Source organism: Vidua macroura, chromosome 1, assembly GCF_024509145.1.
Source record: "Vidua macroura isolate BioBank_ID:100142 chromosome 1, ASM2450914v1, whole genome shotgun sequence".
Lineage (NCBI taxonomy): Eukaryota > Metazoa > Chordata > Aves > Passeriformes > Viduidae > Vidua > Vidua macroura.
In genome coordinates this window covers 25,739,505-25,762,308 of record NC_071571.1, presented here as the reverse complement: position 1 = coordinate 25,762,308, position 22,804 = coordinate 25,739,505, and the positions used below count along the sequence as shown (strand labels likewise).

The following is a 22,804-nucleotide window of genomic DNA, read 5'->3' as shown; positions in this document are numbered from 1 at the left end:
GGCCTAAGGCCTCTGATGGTTCAGGTGGGGATTTGACGAAATGCAGAACAACTCCTCCTCTAGCTGCACACACTCCTTCCAAATGAAGGCAAAGCAGGGGAAAAAACAGCAGATGCCACGGCCTTGTCTTGATGTGCACACAGGATGCAATCTGGGTGTGTGTCTCAGGAAAGAAGTAAGTGTCTCTGACTCTTGAATTAGATGCATAATTACTAGCAATCGTGAGGTAGGAGTCTGTGTCCACAAGAAGCAGAGTTCAGATCCAGCAGGAGCTTGGAAATGGGACACAGTCATGGGAGCAAAATTTTGCCTTAGTAATCAAAAACCTTCCTGGTTCCCAATTGATCTCCTTACTTCCACTGAGATCAGTGATCACTCAGTCTGCAGGATCAGCAGGTGAGCCCAGCGAGGGGCTGCAGGCTCCAATCTGTGGCAGTGAAGCTGGCAATTAGCAGAAAGTGCTGGCCTACAAAGCACAGCTCCTGCACTGGCTGCCTTTTAGGAATCCCAGGTAACAGCCACTCTGCTGAGCTTCTGGAAATACTCCACAGGGAGAATATTCCCCCACAAAGCAGCAGAGCTCCCATGCTATGCTTAGCATTGCAATATTCATGCTCTTTTAGATTAGAATGAAATGGCTTTAATGGTCTAGATTTTAAAAAGAAAGTCAACCTCAGGACACCATGAATCCAGCTCTTGCCCCAGAATCCATCCCACTGGCTCCAAGTGCCACCCTACCTGGGCTATCAAGAGCACTGGGGTTCAGCTGCCCCAGCAGCCTGAGAGTTGAAACCACTATGAAAAAGGCACAGATGACTGTACTGATGAAATTCTCAGATATTTCCTAAGAGCAGAGAAAAGGTGAGATGGAGTTGCCCGAAAATGGAGATGAGATGCAATTGAAGGGCGTGCACTGTTGACTGGAACACACAAGATGCAGACAGACTCCTTGGCAGGCATTGTACACACAAACAGCACATTTTTAAAAAGCATGGAAGGCAGCCACATTTTAATAGACTTTCTCCTTGTCCTTTTTTTAATCTTACTTCAAAGAAGAGGTCAGCACAATTCCTTTTCCCCAAGCCTTGTACTTGGAAATATCTAAGTCATTTAGACTAAAAAAAATTAAAAAGAAAATGTAGACTATAGGAAAAGAGTTGGACTTGATCCTCTACCAAGAAGGATCACTGGTTTTGACCAGATTCTGCCAGCAATTTCATTATGAGGATTTTCTTCAGATATGACACTTAAATTCAGCCATGGGGAAAGGGATAGAGAAGGGGAACGAAGACTCAAAATAATACATTATTTGGTGCCTGCTAGAGAATGAGTCTGTCTTTAAATGACAAGAAAAAGACAGTAATGTGTTTTCACATTAAGTCAGTATTGACATTTTAAAAAAACTTTAAAACATGCAACCAGGATTTGTAGTTAGGATGGGAAAATATTTTAAATTTGAAATATGAATTTAATCCCTTCAATTAAATAAAAAATATTTAAATACTTAACCTGATAGCTGCTAACTGCAATTTCCTATAATAAGGAATTATTAGGACATAGAGCAGTTCTTAAAGGCACATGGTTCACATGGAATGAGCAAAGATTCAGGTCTGGAAACTGCAGCTTTGTCTGTGTAAATAGTCCCTTTGACCCTTCACACAAATTACAACTGGGAAGATTTCAAGTACTATTTTGTACATGGCATTAAAGAAAAAAAAAAAAGAGTCTGGTATTTTTTTCATGTGGACTGTCTGGTAACTGTTATTAACAGAAGATATGGCAAAACAACTCAGGTTTTCAGCCATTAGAGCCATATGAGGCCTCTAAGATTGGAATTAAAGTACATACAAAAATTTTTCTGAATATATTTAGGACCAGTCTCACTCCATGTGGAATTCACTCTTTGTGAACAATCACCTTGTATATTTATCCATACCTACACATCCAGACACATACGTAACATATATCCACATTCTCTGTATATAAATATACACTTTTTATTAATTTTGCTATGATCTTTAGGACAAACCCTGTTCATAGTTATGATGGTAGAAGATATAACTTTGCTGAAATACAAGTTCATATAAAAATCTCTTTTCCCTTCTAGAACTGCTTTTTTTGTCTGTGCATAAAATATCACTGTGCTGAGGGCAAGATGTAGGCACCAACTGGCAACTGAGCAGTTATGTGAACCCACAAGGCTGTTTTTTCACACATTTGGAGGAAGCAGCAGATTGAAAAACTCTGATTGCTGGCCTACAACTAAGCAGTACGCTCTGAAATCCACCTCAATCCATTTTAGGATGTGTGTGGTCATTATAAATTAACTTCCTCTACACATCTCCCTTCTCTGAACTGCAGTTCAATTCACGAGGAGAATTGTATCTACAGAATTAAGTTTTATTTTTATCTGACTTTTTCCTTAAATGCTGCATATTCTAATTTCCTCCTCCTCCCTCCTCCATGGCTGGCAACAGACCAGCTCTTTCATTATTATATCTGGAGCAGAGAAACAGCCCCAGACCACATCATCGGGTCTTAAACACTGTGAACAAATCAAAATACTTAAAAGTAAATTAATTCCCATTTATAATACAGCCTTCTACTGCTAGTGACAGTTCTGATCTCTGCAGATATAATCCATAGGGAGACAAGATGGACAAAAAAGCTGAAATAGATAACTTTGTCCTGTTCCAGGCATGCTGCTGGAGCTGTCTCCGGCAGCAGCTGGCTCCCTGCACAGACAGCCAAAGGAAGAGAGGACTAGCCAGAGGGTTATTCTCATCTTAAATGTGGACAAAGAGCTCCTCTTTCCCATCCCTCCTCCCAGCAGATGGAAACTAGGATGACTGGGATTGTAATTAGGCACATCAGCATGGAGAAGAGAGATGATTTGTGTCTGAGAAATTCCCTGCTCACACTTTCTGGCCTGGCCTGAGCCAGCACACCATCAGGCACTTAGGAAAGGCACCTACAAGGCCAGGTTGGATGGATCTGGGACAAAAGGCTTAAGGGAGGAAATCCTTAGATAAGAATCATTCCCCTTCTTTGTTTACCTCAAATTTCATCATCTCAATAATGTAATAAACACTGTGGAAGAGGCATTCTCTAAGCCAGAGTTTTATGATCAATAGATGGATACATACAAAGGGAAAAGGTAAATAGAGCAAGCCAAGTGTTGCTTTGTTACTGTGTTGTCAAAAGCATTTCTGTCAGCTATTGCAAAGTAGACCCTCGGTACTTTTAAATATAAGAGCAGACTGCCAAATTGTCACCTTTCTTTTTTTTCCTCCCTGATCAAAAGCTTAGGATATTCTAATTTCCAGTGTCACCAGTGCTCTAAATCTCACTGTGGGGATGCCTTCTCTCCTCTTGTATTGCTCTGACAATGCCTACACCGATCCAGTTTGCTGAGATTGTTCTGCACACATTACCTGTTTTGATACCAATTTCAGTGTAGATCCTAAAAGAGACAAATTACTGGGTCGTGATCTCCAGACAACAGTGATATTATCAGAAGTGCTCTCCAGGCTACAGTGATATATCAGAAATGGATGATGTTTCAAAGGAGAACTTTTTCAGCGTTATCTTCATCGTTTCTTTGGGAGAGCAGAATATGAGTTTGTGCACAAGCCAGAAGAACTCTTTGAAGCAAGATGAGGCAGAAGGTGCCAGAAAGGCATTGTTCAGTTAATTTATCTAAAAACAGAATAACCTATTTGTAAATTTCCAAGTAAGATTTTATCCTTCAGTTGAATTACCTCATCCATTTAAGAAGGGTGTAGTAGGTGATTTTTATTCTTCCTAACTATATAGGAGAAAATAATCTTCATACAGCTAAATTGCTGTTGCCAAGGACACACTGGGAACACTTTTCTTGCTGTGCCATGAAGACTATAAAACCCAATCTAATACCAAAAAGTCATGTTTTAAGACACTGTGCATGTAGTCTTATAAACAGCCAGAGACTTCCATTGCTACAGAAGATCATTGCAGAGCAAATCTTATCTGACTTCTTTTTGATATCTGTGGTGAACAGACCAGTCTTGGAATGACTTCCTGTTCTAGCAGACAGGTTTTAGCATCATGTCTGAAATCTCCCCTTCTGGTTTAGGCAGGGTGAAATGGCACAGGCAAACTGCTAAGACTGGCAGATCACCAGAAGATGAATTTGCTCACTTAAAAAAAAAATGCAAATTGTTTTCCAAGAAGACAGAGTTTGACTTCAGCAGCACACCTCATGCTTAGAGGAGCTGTGTCAGGTATCTGTGATCACGTGGCTGGTCATGTAGGAGACAGGAGTGGAAGCTGATCAGGTCTGCATTGCTTTTACCTGCAGGGTACCTATGTATAACATCCTTTCCTTAAGGACTACCACCCTGGAGATGTCTGTCTACCAGGATATGCCCCATGCTGGAAATCATCTGTCAGTCCCAGCTGGATGGATCAGAGTATCTCCCAGATACTGATGTTTCTAAAATAGGGTACAGCTTTCTTCAGAAGAAGAGACAGCCATCGGAGGTGGTGGTGAAGTCTCTGAGTTTGAGAAGACTCAGAAGTCTTAATTATGAAGGTGAACAGTTTTGGACAAAACCTGGAAAATGGCTTTATTCCTAATCTGAGTTTCTCTCAGATTTGTACAAATCAATAGCTATAACAACACCGTTACACAAAATTTCTGATGTGAATAACTGCAAGGTGAAATAATTTAGCTAGCTAGCCTCTAAGTAAACCAAAATATGTCAGCCATTTTTGTTCACTCATTCTATTTTTTTACAGCTGTCCTAGGATTAAATAATTTGTCTTCAATGTATGATATTAAGTTTCAAGATGAATCTTAATACTGACTTGTACTGTAAAGCATTTGAGAGATCTACAGCAAAACACTACATTTCCATTTCTCAATCAACGGCCTCTTATTTGATGCCATTTATTAACAGGATGGCAACTTCTAGTTTTGAAGCAGTTATTTTAACTTGATCATTGGGTAGGTGCATATACTGCAAACTACATCTGGTAAAAAGGAAGTTTTAAATTCCTCTATTAAACCAGTATCAATTGCCATTATAATACTTTCCTACTTTGCCCCCAAAACAGAAGTTAAATTACAATATGAATTGAACTACATTTAAAGATAGTGAACATTAACCCCATGTGTCCATATACTTATACTATGATTAATATGTAATAACTGCAAGTACTGTACTATTACCTGAAATAAAATTTGGCAGTCCTTTCTTGGATAAATTTAATGCATATGTTCTATTCCACCCTGACAAATAGAGGGAGAAGTGTAGATGTTTTTTATTTGAGAGAGAACTGAAGGAGAACTAGGCAAACTGCAGAGGACATAAAAGTCAAATAACAACAAAAAGATCCTCTGAATAAATTGATAATACAAATATTAAGTCTTCTTCATAAGCCCTAAACATACCGTAGACAAACTCAGAGGAATCTAAAGGAACAAGACACAGGAATCTAAAAGTGTCTTTAAGAGCAGAATAAGCCAAGCAGATCACCAATAGTTTTTAAAAACAGCTGAAAAAGGAAATTACACTACAGCTCACAGTATATCACATATTGCTTCATTTTCTGAAGGAAAACAGACAAATAGCAGAACTCTTTAAAAAAGGTCGAGACAAGGTCAGACTAAAGTTCTACTAGTATCAGTTGCTTTAAATAAGTAATTCTCACCTCTGTGATGGCCTATTCCACCTGGGGCTTTGTTTTCTGAGCCCATCTGCTTCTTTTCCAGTGAGATTTAGATGGATGCTCAAAGCTGACCTCCCAGAACACTTACATGAACATTTGGACGTGAGAGGCTACTCTAACCATAATGCTGATAGCCACAAAGAGTTGGATGAAGGATGTTTATAATCAAGGCTCATCTTTTTTTTTTTTTTTTTTTTTTTTTTTTTTTTTTTTTTTTTTTTTTTTGCTTGTGATCAGTTTCTTTCATGTTCTGTTATTGAAGTACATGTGTCAACTGACTTGAGAGGACAGCCTTGTAAATTAGATCTTTGATCTCAAGAGTTTATTTTATCTTTGCAGCAAGGAAAAGTGAATTGAATTGGCTAGCAGAACTAAGCCCTCTCTTGTCTCTGGTCTACAGCTGCTGCATCATTCTGGGGTCACCATAACTTCCACTTCTATCACTAGATACTCTCTTTTGCTACAGAATTAAAAAAAGGCTTCTCCAACATCTCATCATAACCTGCTGAAAGCTTTACAACTTCTGGTTCATTTTATGAACCATACAGCTGGACTTTTGCTTCTGTAGAAGGGAGAAAACACTGAGCTGTGATACAACAAAGCTCTTTGAGCTACTCTGATACTGCATCAGAAAGTAAACTTTAATTGAATATTCAATGACTATTTTTTGGAGTAAAACACAATTTAAAAAGAATACTGCATGGAAGGCTGCAGACTAAAATGTTCCAAAATGTTCAAATGAGTATGTGATCCACTGATAATCTCCCATTACTTAATGTTAATGTACAGAGGCATTAGGCACTATTGTGCTGTCTGCTACCTGCACACAAAAAGGACTATGGGACATGATACTGATTTATGTCCTGATTCAGATCACCAGTATGATAGTGTCATCATATTCCTACCATCTGCACTTCATTCAGTTTGTATGGCTGTGATTCAGGCAGGAGAGCTAAGAAAGGGTCTGTGGGAACTCATCTCTCAGAAGAACATTGAAAAGAAGAGGTTGTAGTTCTCTAGGAGACTCAAAGTACAAAAATACTGGTAAAGAAAGAACACAGTTTCAATGGAGGATACAAGAAGTTAAAATTTTTTTCTTAGTTTAAGGAATTTGACATATTGATGGGAAGAAGTCTGGCCTAACACACATGCTTCCTAATTTTGTAAGCTCATTACAGAAAGACAGGCTTAATGTTGATGAAAAGTTGCAGCACAGCAGGGTAGGCTGGATGAACTCAGCTTGGCTTACTAAACCTTTGTCTTCCTACAGCACCAAACAGGAGTCTACCTTTGGAATTTAAGGAGGATAGTCTGCCTCTTTGTTGTTGTACAGGCTCTGGGTTCAAAAAGAAATCTGGTAAATCTGGAATTGCCCTGTCGTCAGTGGAAGAGTTGCAGTTACTCAGGATGGGAAGGAGTTACCCCTAGGAGTTGCACTTCTGGTTCCTCTCCCTAGTCACTAGGCTGAGCAGAGAAAACCCAAAGCAAGAGGAATTATCCTGTCATAACAAAAGGGTGGTTGTGGGGAGGAGGGTAGTTTCTTAAGCTCTAGTTCTATGCTATTGTTCAGAACAACCCACTCATCTTGCCCAGGAGGCTACTTTAGTGCTTTTGTGAACATAACAGGTTCCCCAGCTAAAAATGCAATAAACTTTGTGTTATTCTGAGATACTGTAATTGTCATAGTGAATATGCTCTTTGTATTTCTCCTTTAGGTGCTCTAGGGTGAAACTCTCTCCTCTGTGACCACACAACTGTGTATTTGACTGTCATATCAGGGTTTGGATCTCACTTTACAGAAACAGCAGAAACCAGATCTGTAGCCACTACCTTGACTGACCTGCTGGACACAACATTGTCTGGTTCCATTTCTGACTTTGTCACCAGGGAGTTGTCTGTAGGGACCATCTCCCAGTCAGCCTTGTGTCAGGCTGCTTTGGATGCAGTTGTTCTTTGATTTACCTTTGAACAAGTGCCATAAGGCATCAATCCAATTTTAGGCACGTTCTCAATCAAGGGAGAGGTTTGAGCCCCAGCTTTTGCTAAAGGGAGGGCACTCAGGAGATACATTCCGGGTACCCTTGCTCATTACTGGTACTTTGCTGGGTGGAAATTTTACCCTTTACAGGAGACAATTAAGGATGAAAACCAAATGTTTAAACCTACTGTCCACATTTCTCATCATGGTGAATACAATCGCCTCCCTACTCTCCTTTGCTGCTCATTTCCTTTTGAGAGCACACCTGTGAGTGCAACAGAGCTCAAATCTGACAAGATGTAATTATTTTAGATAGATTGTCTAACTTTAGGCAAAAAATTACTGCAAAAAATTAAATTCCTAGTCAGCTAGCAAATAAAGAACCAGTATTGTGAGTTTGTTTGGTCTTCAACAGTGCTTTACAGCTCTGCTTCTAGACCAGCTCAACTGCAGAAACATTTGGGATTCAAAATGGACAGCTTGAATGGAAACATGCTATTTGTAGAATGATCAATTTTTTAACTGCTGGATATAAAATAAGAATTAAAATTATTTTAGTGCTTTGGGTATGTGTTAACTAAAAAACTCGGAAAACAAAACAGTTCGGAATAACTTCATAAAATTAATTCTTTCTTCTATAAGGCCTGAGTACCCGAGTACTTCCCAGCTCCCAGCCACACTATTCTCCAAGCAGTGTCATGGATGCCACCTAAACCACTACAAGTCACCAACACAGCACACAGAATCCATCAGATGAAAGTGTGATATCTTTTATTAGAAGGACACTAATTTTTAAATGACACTGAGAAGATTTTCAAACTGAATTTCCAAGTTCAAGTTCCCATGAAAGCTGAATGGTCAGAGGTGTAGTAAACAATACAGGTAAAACCACATAATAACTCTCACATATAAAAAATAACTCATTATTACTTGGCTTTTTTATTTGAGTGCAGCACAGATACTCCCCTTGAAACAATACCTTCAAAACATTTAAGAACACAGCTGACAAAAATATTAAATATGCACATTTAAAAAAATCTAAACCATGAATGTTTAACAACCTAAGACATATTCACAATGTAATTTCTTCATTATTTTACAGTATTTATCTCAAATACTGTAAGAGGATCCAAGCCTGAAAATATATGTACTTTAAGCTACCACAAGAGTTTAAGAGCATTAAAAATATAGGAAAATATCCGCCAACATTTAGCACAATATATATATTGTACCCCAAGAGAGAAAACAAGTGTGTGCCACAGGTCACACATTCATCACAAATCGTGATGTGACATCAGAGAGCTGTTGCTGGTGGAAGAGCAGCTCTGGTCTTAGCTGGTAAAAACATGCTCAAAGCTTGTGAGTGGGGACACAGTGGTCTGTGAGAATGTGTGTTTAGTTATTTAGCAGTTTAATTTAGTTGGATAAGAAACAATGTAATGTTTTCCTGTTGTTAAACATTGCCATCTGTACCTCTGGCACACAAATTAAAAAAAGAAGGGTGTGACCATTAAAAGTACGTGTCCTGAGATTTCCTTCTTCAGGGGGCAAAGAGGTTAAAATGGAAAAGCTGATCTGTATATAAATCAGGAACACATGTGGTAATGAGAACAAACAGCAACCAACAGGCAGGCGGGGACAACTTCTCCAGGCAGGCACAAAATGAGACAGACAAAATACCATCTACTGGAAAAGGGAAGGAAGCAACTGATTTTCACTTTGAAATTGGTAAGTTTAACCAATTCTATTAAGTCTTAATGATTACTTAAGGGCTTGTAATTAACTCTGAGTTTTAAAACTTGGTTTCACTGAAAAGCTCTCTGTCCAGTAGTGCAGAGCAGCATTGCTTTAGCATTAATATTGGTTTCTATCTGTACAAAATCAAGAGGTGATCTTAATACATGTAACAGGATCTATGTGTTTTGTAACTAATTGAAATAACAAAACAGTTGAGACATAGACTTCCTCTTAAAGTCATGAAATGTTTGTGTCTGCAGCCTACCTACTAGAAGTAGATACCAGCAGCCAGTCTCCTACTGAGGCTTGATTTCTTTGGAAATAAATGGAATATTTAACGTACTAAGTTATAGTTCACCTAAAGCTAAGAAATATAACACAATTGTGAATAATAATCCCTTTGATATACCAGCGGCAAGCCCCCAAAATATTAAGTCAATTAAAGTAAGTCTTTATCTTCAATTTAAGACTTGTTCCTTGACAGAGGCAGAAAAAATAAAGAGAACATTACGGATCACAAAGCACTGAATTTTCAAGTGTAAAGTCATACCAAAATCTTGATAAATTATCATTGATGTCGTAGGTGAGCAGTCGGTCAGGAACGTCACTGTGGGTGCCCTGCACTGCTAACACATGTGGTGCGAGGGCAAAGGGGACATCGCTCAGCAGGTCTGACATGAAAGGGCTGCTTTCCAAAGTCTGATTCCTTTGATTTCCCATCTCTGTGCTTGATACAGTCAACTGTGACCGGTGCCCCGTATTTATCTAAAGAGAACAGAAGAACAGAAATTTACACACTACAAATCAGGCAGCTATGGCTTTTTACTTAGAACCACAAGGACCTACTAACAAAGGGAAACAAAAAAAACCCCAAAAAATAAATAAAAGTAGTTTCAGAGTTCAGTTTAGGTAGATCTAAAATAGCAGTTTTTAAGACATATTGATGTAATTATTTGATTCAAGTTCACCAGAATTAAGGCTAAAACAAAACTAAGACTCTTTGTAATGATGACTGAGATCACAGAAACACAAAATAAGGTGAGTTGGAAGGGAAATTAGGATCACTGAGTCCAACTTCTGGCCCTGCACAGAACACCCCAAGAGTCACACTAAGTGCCTGAGAATGTTGTCCAAACACTTCTTGAACTCAGACAGGCTACCCAACATTACTCTTCATTTATGAAACCCATAAGGCTCGTTGGACTTTTTGCCATTATGTTCAGTCTTGTTTAGGGGAAATTACTTCATACAATTCCTTTCATAAACTGATGAAGCTCCATCTTTTGTTCCCCCTCTGCCTTTCCAGAAGTTTCCAAGAAGTTTCCAGAAGTTGTCCAAGAAAAGTATGACGTTTGTGATTAAGAACTGTCCTATCCCAGTTACTTCAAAGGATTAACGATGTTCTTTCCACTGTGCAATAGAATTGCATGATTGGCTGGTAAATTCTATTATATAGGGAAATATATGCAGTACCAAATATGTTCTTTATAAAAAAACACTTTAAAAGTTGAGAAAAGTTTTAACTTTTCTTAAGTTAAAAATTAAGAAAAACCACCAACAACCCAAGAACCAAAACCAAAAAGGTAATATAAAAACTTGCCATACAGAAGTAGTCAACACAATTTAGAGAATAGTGTTGGACACAATAGAATTGCAAGCTTTGATTCTGACCTACCAATATGATCTTACTAAGTATTTATCCTGACACTTTTGCCATTTTAAGAACAAAGAAAATAGGATTTTCTCTGCCTCTAGAAATCAAATGTAATTTTTTTACTGTTTATAACAATAAAATTCTATAAAACTGATACCTCTCATTAGGCATCCATAATGGTGCTCCTGATAACAGGCTCTGAGCAACCTGGTCTAGTGGAAGGTGTCCCTGGCAGGGGAGTTGGGAGTTGGAGATGATCTTTAAGGTTCCTTCCAATCCAAACCATTCAATGATTCTGTGATCTCTAGGAGTGAGACGTTTGTTTTAAGGATTTCTACTTTGTATCAGCACACATACAGATATTCAGTAAGGTGTTTCAAAGTGCTTAACAAGTCATGTTAAGAGCCTTGAACACAGACAGGATTTTCTGACTTCTATGAAGTCCAGACTTCTTCCTTTCAACCTCCCATATTCAACATGCAGCCAGAAAACTCCAAAGCTTACACAGCTATTAGGGAAGAAAGAGCACTGAAAGCTTGAAACGCTAATTTGGTATTCACTTGATCCTAAGTGTGAAATGGGTCCAGTCATATGGAGGTTGCCTGCATCCATGATTTTTAGGGGTGTTGTGCTGCTCAAGATCTGACCTGCGCTCAAGTTGAATATCACAGATCACGGCTGTTCAGAGAACCTGAGGGCGTTGCTCTCTGACAGAAGAACAGTTTGGATGGTGGGGTGCTGGTGAGTGCTTTGTTTTCTTGCCCAGAGCATTTAGCCCAGGGAAAAGATACTCCATCTTCTTCCCAAAGAAAGGACTGGCTTTGCCTTGAACACAACCTGGGCACTAGTCATTCCTTACACAGCCCAACATTTCATCTGGTAGGACAGAGAAACCAATGCTAAACCTTCTATTAACCTGCCAAGAACGAGTCAACAACAAATAACCTCCACAGTCTGTGTCACAGCCAGCCCTGTCTTGGGTGGCGGAGGATGCGCGCTCCTCCACAGCCTGCTGGGACACAAGGGGTTCGTGAGTGGTGCTGCACTGAAAGGGGCCCTCACTTGGAAGCTTTTGTTCGTACTCACAATTATTTGAAACCTAAGGCTTAAGATAAACTTCCCAAGATCTGTTGCTATCATGTCACTGGATAATAATGTAAAATTTCTGAAGGTTAAGAAGTTTATTAAAAGGAATGACTGCTACATACAGCTAATAACCTTACTGGTTATGATCCAATACACAAGAGGATCGACAGTCTCCATGCTGCTGTAATACTGGTATGGCTGTTACTACAGAATTCCTACAGCTACAGGTTACAGATATGTCTTTATTTTCCCTGGCTTTCCTTTTCTCAGTTCTCCATTTTTAGATGTAGTTAACAGCTCTTCAGAAAGCTCCATGCAACAGCAGAGGCAAGAGCTGATAGAGATTTCTTTTGGCTTTCCTTACTGATTCTGGTACCTTTAGAGCAAAGGGAAAAGAGGAAAGCTAGCAGAGAAGTCAGGAAGATAGACTGCATAGTTCTATTCCAGCTTTCCAAGCTGTGAGCAAAAAACCATGGGCAATACTACTTGAAGTCTCTAAGTTCAGGAAAACCACTTAAACCTCTTGTACTTTTCTAATCAGCAGAGTTATCTCCAATCAGCTCTCCCTTTAAGAGGTATTAGCTTTTTAAGAGGTATTGGCTGCTCATTGCTAACACTTTGAGAGAAGTCCTTCTTCTTGCCAGGGCCCAAGGCATGCATCAGAACAAAAATCATAAACATCTTTCAGTACAGACATATTCTCTTGCTAAGAACACTGCCAAACAGACAGAACATTTATTTATGTTAATATTCATCTGAAATAACATCCCACAACAATTCAGGTGAGTCCTTAAATTTGTTGCTGTTGTAAACTTAAAAACATCTCTTAATTTCTACTCTGCATGAATTTATTACATTCCCTCTTGAAAGAAAGAACTTGTGGATCATTTATTGAGGTGCTGGTATTTGCTTGTCTTTCATCATTTCCATATTCTGAAGGGAAACCAGAAAGCCCCAGTTGAAAAAGCGGGTTACATCTAGGAATCAATTAAACTAGATCTTCAAAGATCTTTCTGCCTCCCTCCCCTCCCACATTTCAGGGGAAAATGATCCCTCACTCACTGTCCTATTCCCATCATTCAGATGATAATCAGAAATCCCTAGAATCTAATGTTTATTTTGATTGGCAAATTATACTTTTATGAACACCTGTTTATATCTTAATTGTCCCCCAAGCTGGGTGAACATAATTTACAATGCAAATTAGACCATCACGTGGCAAAACTAAATTCAAAGAGGGAAAAAAGTCACAGCAAGAACAAAGCATCTTGGATCTTTTTTCCTCCATAAACCTTACATTTGTTAGAATGGTGCTAAATGGGCAGACCCAGAAATTAAAATCCTTTCTGTACATAGCAGATACCATGTACTGACAGTGATGGAGCAAGGACCAACTTTGTTAATTCCCAAGTCCCACTCCACAGTTGAAAGCGCGACTGCAGTAAGGAAGGATGAATTACTTTAGCATTATTTTACTGTGAAAGCATCATTTTACCAAACTCAATCTCTGCATACTGTCAGTGAGGTTCTTAAAAGTCTCAGTAGGTTATGATACCATTTGAATAATCAAAATAGTATCATAAAGAAAGCCTGAAATGATTGACATAAACACAGTACTGGTAAGTCAGAAACAAAGGAAAGAGTCAGAAAGTGTCAGGTCAGTTTAACAAATGCCTTGATCTTAATTCCAGTGGTCTTTGGGTCTTAGTTTACTCAACCCCCCATGAGAAGGTCTTGGGCCTAATATAACAAGATCAGTTCACAACGTAAATGGAAAAGGAGTCTAGATTTTCTATTTCAGTTTCACATTTAATCCACTACTGTCTCTCCCATGAAAACAGTTATTTTTAATGATCTTAAAAAGTTTGCGTTCACTTTTTCATTTATAAGAAATCACATTTTATATTACTTATCTATATGAAAAAAAAAGTTCCTGTCCTGAAGAATTCAGGTAACAAGAAGTAACTTTTCAGTTCTGCCTAGAGTAGTCATCACAGGCAGTCGTTGCCCTTTGCTCTGCAGAGCTGTTTCTGAGCATTCCTGTAGTGATATTTAGATGTTGGCCTCCTGTGCAAGACCCTATCAAACTAGACATGTTTCTGTGCTTCCAAAACATGAAGATATCCTTCAAATGGGCTAAGAAGTATTTCATTCATATGCTGGAGAGGCCACATGAGTGAAAAGGTCTTGTTGAAGCCAACCTCCCCAGCAGGCTTTCAGGTAATGTGATGAAGAACTGGACACTCTGGTGGAGAACATCAGTCACCCATGGGTGCCGAGGTCACTTCCAGTGCAAACACCAGCACAAAATGCTGTGATGCAACTGAGGTCAAGGTTATGAAATGGCTTATGCTTTATGCATGCATTCCTCAAGCATATATAGAACTGCAAGTCCTAGAGAATTTGATATTGCACATTAGTCACGCTGGTTTCTACTGAAATGCCTAACTCACTTAGCCAGAATACAATGCATTCAGAGCATATTATCTGGACATTAGCTAAACTAAGCAATGCCAAATGCTATGAGACACAATCCTATTATGAGAAATATTAATTGAATGGACCGAGAAGATCACTGATTTACATTTCACCATACACCAAGGAGTCAAAAAATCAGTAAAAATTACATCAGGTATGGCAATAAAATTTAATTCAAATAAGCAAGGTGGCTTTTGTATTCTTAGTTTGCAATCCAAAAGAACAGGGAGAAAAGAAATATATATAGTATATGTAAATATATATAGTAGCTGGCCACCAGATACTAATTGTGCTCTGAAAACAATATGTTATTTTGAAACTAACAAAGTAAAAAACTACCCTCTAAAGTAAATTATTCCTTTTTTATCTTTTTTAAAAAATGTTTCTCAGCTGTTTTTATAAATACCTAATTTGCTGCATGTCTTTGTATTAACCATAAAGTTTGCCAGGAGTCTCATAAGGAAGAAAAACTGCACATTTTACAATGTATAGAGAAGCTGGATTTACAGTGCTCTGAAGGAGAATCAAAGACTAGTGCCAGCATTATTATTATCCAAACTCTTGAACAAGGCTTTCTATAAAAAATGATTAATTTTTTTAAAATTACACTTTCTGTAAAAAGAAGGGGTTTTTTTTTCAGAAATAGACCTATTTTTCTTTTGAAAACAGCCTCAAGAAAGAAACAGTACCTTCAGTCTTCCAGAATATTTAGTAAACATCCAGCAATGTAATGCCTATGACAGACACCTGCTATGTGACTGGTGGTAAAGAATTATCTTTATTTCAGGCAACTTTGTGGTATTACTGGAAATAGTGAACCATAAGGTATCTAGAATTTATGTAGCACTATGCAGTAATTACTGATGTATGTAGCAATGGAAATTGTCATATGGGATGGGATGGGATTCTTCCTCCAATGTGTTTTGGTTGATGCTTTAGGGTACTCATTGGATGTCCTTAAAAAATTTGTAGGAATTCCAGAATGAGTATCTCCATTGATGACAACAATTCACTTTTCAAATAAAAAATGGTAATGGCAAAGATAAACAGAGGAGGAAAGAAAAAATACTCACAAGGTTTCCATTCAGAAACTTAACTTAGGAGAACAGAATCACAGAATCAATTAGGTTGGAAAAGACCTCTGGGATCACTAAGTGCAACCTATCACCAAACACCACCATCTTGTCAACCAGACCATTGCACTGAGTGCCACGGCCAGGCTTTCCTTAAACACCTCCAGGGATCATGACTCCATCACCTCTCTGGGCAGTCCATTCTAATTTTAACAACCCCTTCTGTGAAGAAACTCCTTCTGATGTCCAAAATTCCTTCTGATGTCCAAACAGGATCAAGTAAAACCTTGCCAGGGAAAGTGGGGAAAGTGTGCAACATGATACCACAAAATCCTCAACCCAAAACATTAACAAAAAAACACCCCAACACACCAGTAAGTATGTGACCAGCATCCTTACAGAACTATAAGAAAGGAACAAACCCACCTGACAAGCACAATACAGATGCCCTGTGGTTTCAGAAAACCACATGTGAATAATAGCACATGAGAGCTGCTATTCTTTCAAGGTTCACTCGAAATTTTAATCAGCCCTCCCCTCCAGAGACTCAAGAGAAAAACTACTCTTAGCTAGGAGAGCAAAATTAGATGTAAGAAGTTCTGGAGATCTTGCAGTAGTAAAAATACGAGTGTTGGAGTAGTGGTTACTGCTGCCTAAAATCTGTCCCCCACAAGCCTCTCCTGTGGAAAAGCAAGTTGAGATAAACTTTAGGCAACGAATCAGACCCTCACTCAACACTCACCACAGCTGTCTCAGTGATAGAGGCAAGAAAGGCTCTTTTTGCAGGGTTTTATTCCAGTTGAGGATATCACATGTGGCTGAAGGGAACCCAGCGAGGTAAAAAGAGCCCGACCATGTGGAGGAGACAGCTTAAGAAGGGGAAGGGGTGGGGGGCAGAGCTAAGGGCTGGGCAGAGGGGTTTGGTCTCCAGGGAAAGGGAGGTGGGCACCAGAGATACCAATCCAGTGAGGGGACAGGGAAAGGAGAAACCAGGGGAAGTTACACAGGGGAAGCTGTGGCACAGAAGTCCATTTGGGAGACTGTGTTTCTCCCCAGGAGGACTGGCTCTATGGTAAGTAGCTACTGCCGTTGCCAGGGCTGAGGACTAGCATCCCATGAACTCTCCCACCTCGGACAATTCCCAAGTAGCTTGTTGCTATATCCAAATTTCTTCTGGTTGCTTGCCTTGCTTTCTTAGCAGAAATGCAGTGTCTGGGATTGTAACAGTGGCCAAGGACTGGTGTTCTCAGGGGTTGCAGGAGGGCAGACCTACAGGCTGAAGGGTTTGGGTTAATACTGAGTCCTTGGAGAGGCTTTTAAAAGCAAGAATGGTTCTCAGTGGAAATCAGCGTTCCCATTTGCTTTGGGCTCTTGTTTCCAAGCTTCTTATGAAACTTATTTTGTAATACAGCAGCAATTTGTCTTTCTTAAAGACCTCCTACTACCTGTACAAGTTTATCAATATTGCTATTCAGAGTAAAATAGAACCAATTTTTAAAATAAGAGTTTAAGAATATTTAAACTAATTTTCCACATACATTTTAGGTATTTTTCTTTCTCCTCTAGAGCATGCTTTTCAGCTGTTTCTTAACTAGAATGGAATGAAGGTCAGGTTAATGTCACTGAAATCTTAAATAACAAAATTCTAAAGAAACAATGAAAAGAGGTTCTGACATTCTATAGTTTTTTTTTTATTAGAGCAAAGCTCCTCATGAAGTATCTTGGCCTGCAAAGAACAGCAGGGAAATCTTTGCTAAACCACACTTTCAGTATCAATATTGATGTACATTTCTGAATCCTTATTGGCATTAAAGCAATTGGAAACATGTAATTACTAGAACAATTCTATAGTGTAAATGCAGAATAAACTTGCTGTAATTAGGTGTGATTCTTACCCTCTCAAACAGTCATAAAACTGTTAATCTCTGTAGAGGAGGGGAACTGCAAGGTTGCCATTTGAACTCTGGATACTCTTTCCAAGGTTAAAGTGTGTTAATGTAAAAAAAATTACACTTTCTGTAAAAAAGAGTTTTTTCCAGAAACAGACCTATTTTTCTTAATAATCCTAGTAAATACTAGAGATGCCTGTGAGTTTTATTTATAAGAATTTATAGAATGTAACTCTACCCTGAAAAGTATTCTAAAGTACCACAAAAGACTTCAAACCTAGTGTCTAAACCAACTAGGTCATTTTGTCATCCTAGAAAAAAAACCCTGTTTTTCTTCATTACCAATTTTGCAAGCTCAAACCAGTACAAGATAAAGGCTCTGGTTTTACTCAATCCCCTATAACAATACATCACAGGAAATATTTTGAGGGGGGTTAGTGATAAATTTAGTAAATATATTGAATTTAATATAACCAAAATTGTATAATGATATTTTTATTTCTAATTTCTACTTTTATTCTTTTATTCCTAACTCCTATTATTTATTTCATTCAGTAATTGTTTGAAGACAGAGAACCAAAACATCTCAAATGTGGGCATCTATAATGAGAAACTATAAAATTGTGAATAAACAGGGAAAAGATGCAACATGAAAAGAAGACTACAAACCTAAATGAAAGCAGAAATAAGAAAAAAGCAGAAGATATTCTAAAGCTCTATTAAAAATTATAAGGCTTAATTTCCCACCATTTAGTAAAGTAATTATGCTCTTATTTTTCCTTCTATCCCAACCAATTTCACCACTGATGGGTCTGATAATTGAAGTCCTGTATCAACACTTATGCCCCCTCAATAGCAGGGCTCCTTTCCTTGCTGCCTCCTCATTCCTCTCTGGAGGCCCCTGAGTTTTAGGGCACCATCTTTACAGTGCAGTCCCCTCTGCAACACCATTATTGTAATAAAAATTATCTTAGAAGAAGGACAGGTGTGTGGGCTCAACAAGGAACAGTTTATCTAGATCCTCTGTTCCTTCAAAGTATTATGCAAGCTATTCATAGCAAAGATCTCAACATGATAAGCAACATGAACAATATTTAGTATATTGTGCTGCCAGGAAATGGTATTAACAAGGCCAGATTTTTTTTTTTTCCATTTTTTCTGTAGCATGTGTGCTGGAAGATTAAAAAGTTAATGAAAATTACTACAGTAAGTGAAATGCAAGAACTGTAACTGAAAATGCACGCAGCTCTAGACATCCGTTCCACACTGCATTCCACAACCACAAATCAGAAGTGAAGGACAAGTCAATATATTGCAAAATGAACAGGCAAGTCAGATAAATGCTGATAATGGATTTGTTTTGTAACTTCAGTATCATCCAGAAGCACAAAGCATTTACATTTATTTTGCTGCTACCTTAATTCATGATGTAATGCAAAATTCAGATAACTGACTTTAAACATAGCCAGAGAATATACTAAGACATTAATTTAAAACTTTAACAGCATAATTAAAACAAAAAAAAATAAAAACCAATATTTAAATATTTTTTTAATTTAGCAGCTACATTTTGTCAATGTATTTAGTGAAAACAAGAGGTGCTATTTTCTCTACTGCTTCAAGCAAAAAAATATCCTAAAGATTTCTGGGAGGTTGATCTCTTGAACAGCAGAAGCTTAGAGGGAGTCAGCAACATCAATGAAATGTCTCCCTAGAGTGTCAATATCAATGAAAGAAAAAAGAGGGGTAACAATTTCTATCAGAGGAAAGGAAAAGAAAATTATCTTGGATTTCGTTTTCAGAAAAGAAGATAAGTAGAGGGAACAGAAAAGAATTACTAGTCTGAATTCAAGTAAATCTTCCTCCAGCAAAATACTGGGAACAACATACTCAGCTGTGCTTTCAAGAGTTTTGTTAAGTAACTGAACCCCTGGATCTTAAAAGGATTCTTACACAGATGCATGAATAAAAATTGCTGTACCAAATGCTATGTTCTGAGGTTTGTATAATGCTGCCTAAATTCCAAGCATGTGGCAATGTGTCCTGTTTACAAACTTAAAATATTTTAATGTCAAAAAAAAAAAAAAAATTAAGCAAGTATATTCTCATTCAACTTTCCAACTGCTCCCTCCATAGAGATTTGGGTCAGTAAGAGAAAGGAAGGATGGGTATTTGACTTTAATTTCCTCCATAAACAGTCTGTAACTGGAACACTTGTCAACACCACCTTCAGTAAACAGGTTACCAGGAGCCAGAGTTTGTAAAAGCTTCAGTCTACAAACAGCAACAGGACTGAGTTGTCCTTAGCACCTACTGAGCAGGCTTTTCAGATTCAGGAATAAAAGTGTCACGACTCTTAAAACAGCAAAAGGCAAATTAATTAATTAATTAATTTAAAAGGAACTAATACTGGTCCACCTATTTTAAATAAGGTGGCCTCTTTGACTCTCCTTATTCTCTATGGATGGAAAATAATTGCCTCACAATGAAAAGGAAGAAGGGTACATTTTTTTTTTAAAGATAGGTCTGTTTTATTTAGCAGTATTGTTAATCACATTAGAACAGCAGAAACACAAAAATTGTAGTACTGTGGAGGCAAAGAAAAGAAAATTGTAAACAAATAACTTACATTTTATTTTATATTTTTCAAAAGTGCTTTAGAACAAAATTTGAATATGTTCTTCCCAGTGCACAGCCTCTCACAAGAAGGACAGGAGCTGTGAAGTTCTGGTTTGATTTTTTTCAAGGCAAAAATTACAGGAGAAGTACATTGTAGCAAAAGGATCAAACAACACTGATGGAAAGTACAGAGAAACATTCCTGTATTACCAATATTAGCATTCTGGGCTGAAATGGGACAATTTTCATGTCACGTTTTCTTTCATTAAAATGGACTGCCCATTGCCATTTGTGGTGAGTTTTATCTTTGGTTATTCTTTTCCCTCTGAAAGTGGCAGTGCAACTAAGCTAAAGACATTGTTGTTTCCCTTACTTGCTGTTTAGAGTAATTGTTAACGAGCTGCCCTATGCTACGGTTGTTCACCCACCATTTTATGCTAATGCACCACATTGTAAATATCACTGTACCATATTCACACACAGTCTCATCAAGTGATGTATGATCTACATTGCATTTTAGATCAATTTTAATATTGGGAAAGCCCAGAAGGTTTGTTCTGAGAGGCAGGATGACTGACTGATCAATTTGTTGACAGTAGCAAAGTGAACCAGCATTACTGGCTTTTAGTCTAACCACATGTATTTGGGCAAGAGATACAGGATAATCAGTAGTTTTATCTGAGATTAAGCTAGTCAGAAGATCTCAAAATTAGAGAAAGGCTAAAAAATGTGATGAGAACATCTGGGCACCTAGTTTGAGCATCTCTTGCTACAAATAACCAATCAATGTAACTGAATAAGCAAGCAATTAAATCAAAAATACAGTGAGTCTCTGCCCAATCGAAATAGGGAATAATTATGCATAGTGTGCTTCTGCATACATGTGCCTTGATCACCATTTCGTGTATATGTCAGAAAATCAGGCCAACTATACTATTTTATGAACTTTTTACATGTGGGCATATACTTTGCTATCTATAGGTACTGAATTATGAAAATATACCATGCCTGTGTGTCGTTCTTCCCCTACAGGATGACATTTTGTCCTCTGTTGCTCAAACCTCACAAATTGTGCAATCTGACTGCAGCACTGACTCTGGACTCCACAGGCAGGGCTGTGGGAGAGAGGGCTGCTCCAATCCATTTGTTGTGTTTGCATGTATTTGCTGGCCAGATAGAACATTCATGTCCCACCTTGGAAGACTGTAAGGCTTCCTCAGCTCTTGTACTGAAATCTCAGCTGAAGTTACACAAAGGGTTTAACAATATTTCACACTTGCAAAGTGCTATAGAAAAGTGTAAGACAGCCCTGCATTATGTTTTTTAAAATGAACTGTTTCCTAAGTTCAGAGAGGAAGTGGGTGACAACCACGTTAATTCACATCTCTAAATTCCCATTCAAGTTCCCTAGATCTACAAATATAATGCTTTCCTTTTAAAAAAAGACAACGGACATAGTATTAATGATGCTCCTGTGATTAAGTATGTGAATAACCCCAGATGTATATCATGTTACACAAACAAGTCCAGCTATTCACCTTAGAATTGAGAAAAACTCTACAAGGTGATAGTCTTGCAAGACACCCTGGGTCTTACTGGTTGACCCTGGGTCAATAGCTTGCACAAATCACAGTTTATAAAATGTTGCTTGTGAGGCCACTGCAACTAATTCTTTGTGACATGAGGAGCAGACTTTCTGATACATGTATATAATGTGTATATAAATATATAGAATGAGCTATTGATATATTTATCAATATATTTATACATATATTTATACACAATGTGTATATAAACCCTCCCCTTTCCCCTGAGTTGTCCAATTGTTGTCCAGTAAGGGCAGACAAAAGCTCACTGGTCTATGTGTTCTGGAGATCTTGCTAGAATGAAAAGACCTAAATATTTTAGTTTTAAATTAGTTAAATTATCTGACTGATAGCAATATGAATATTATGATATAATGAAGCTTTACAAAGTAAATATGTTATTGCACACTAATAGTTGTAAAATGTAATAGCTGTAATATGCAAAATTTGATTGGTTTTTAGCTGAATGGGCTATTTACCTTCATTCTCAGTAAGATCACAAGCATATACTGTGCCTTTCTTGTCATATGCCAGCTCTACTTCATATGCCCTTTCCATATGTAGCTGCACATGGATTCCCCAATGAAGTCCCAGCTATTTACCATACACACAAAGGATGAAGGAAGCTAAGAAAGGTGATGCCCATTGCAGCAGCCAAGGCTGAACACCAGTCATTCTTATTTCAAGGTAATGTTAAAACTTCACTTCTTACAGCTTATGATCATGCATGAGAGTTGAGTAAAACATAGGATCTTTTCTCTGATGGTACCAGCTTCTCTTTTCAGAGAAAAGTATCTGCTTGATGACTTGCTGCAGACAGTCTTATTCCAGTCCCTTCTAAGAGTGGATAATTTCATTAAGTGATTATTGCTTACATACACAATTAAGAAGAGAGAAAATATGGACCAACAGGCTTTAAGGGTTTTATATATGAAAAAGATCTTAAAGTTAATATGACATATGACAAGCAATTAGTCTAACCAGGCCATGAC

At 37.9% G+C, this 22,804-nt stretch overlaps 1 protein-coding gene and 1 long non-coding RNA gene across 4 annotated transcripts in view; one reads left to right on the top strand and one right to left on the bottom strand.

The window, feature by feature from the left end:
* Nucleotides 1-22,479, top strand: part of LOC128803466 (uncharacterized) — a 45,449-nt gene extending 22,970 nt beyond the window's left edge. The window contains exon 3 of the long non-coding RNA XR_008435725.1: nucleotides 22,377-22,479. This is a non-coding gene — a long non-coding RNA (uncharacterized LOC128803466). The remainder of the gene's footprint in view (nucleotides 1-22,376) is intronic.
* The window catches only part of UMAD1 (UBAP1-MVB12-associated (UMA) domain containing 1), a 79,706-nt gene continuing 65,346 nt past the window's right edge, over nucleotides 8,445-22,804 (bottom strand). For all 3 annotated transcript variants that reach the window (XM_053970445.1, XM_053970452.1, XM_053970439.1), the window contains exon 4: nucleotides 8,445-10,192. In XM_053970445.1, the coding sequence (XP_053826420.1) occupies nucleotides 9,935-10,192 (258 nt within the window). In that variant the 3' untranslated portion in view covers nucleotides 8,445-9,934. The remainder of the gene's footprint in view (nucleotides 10,193-22,804) is intronic.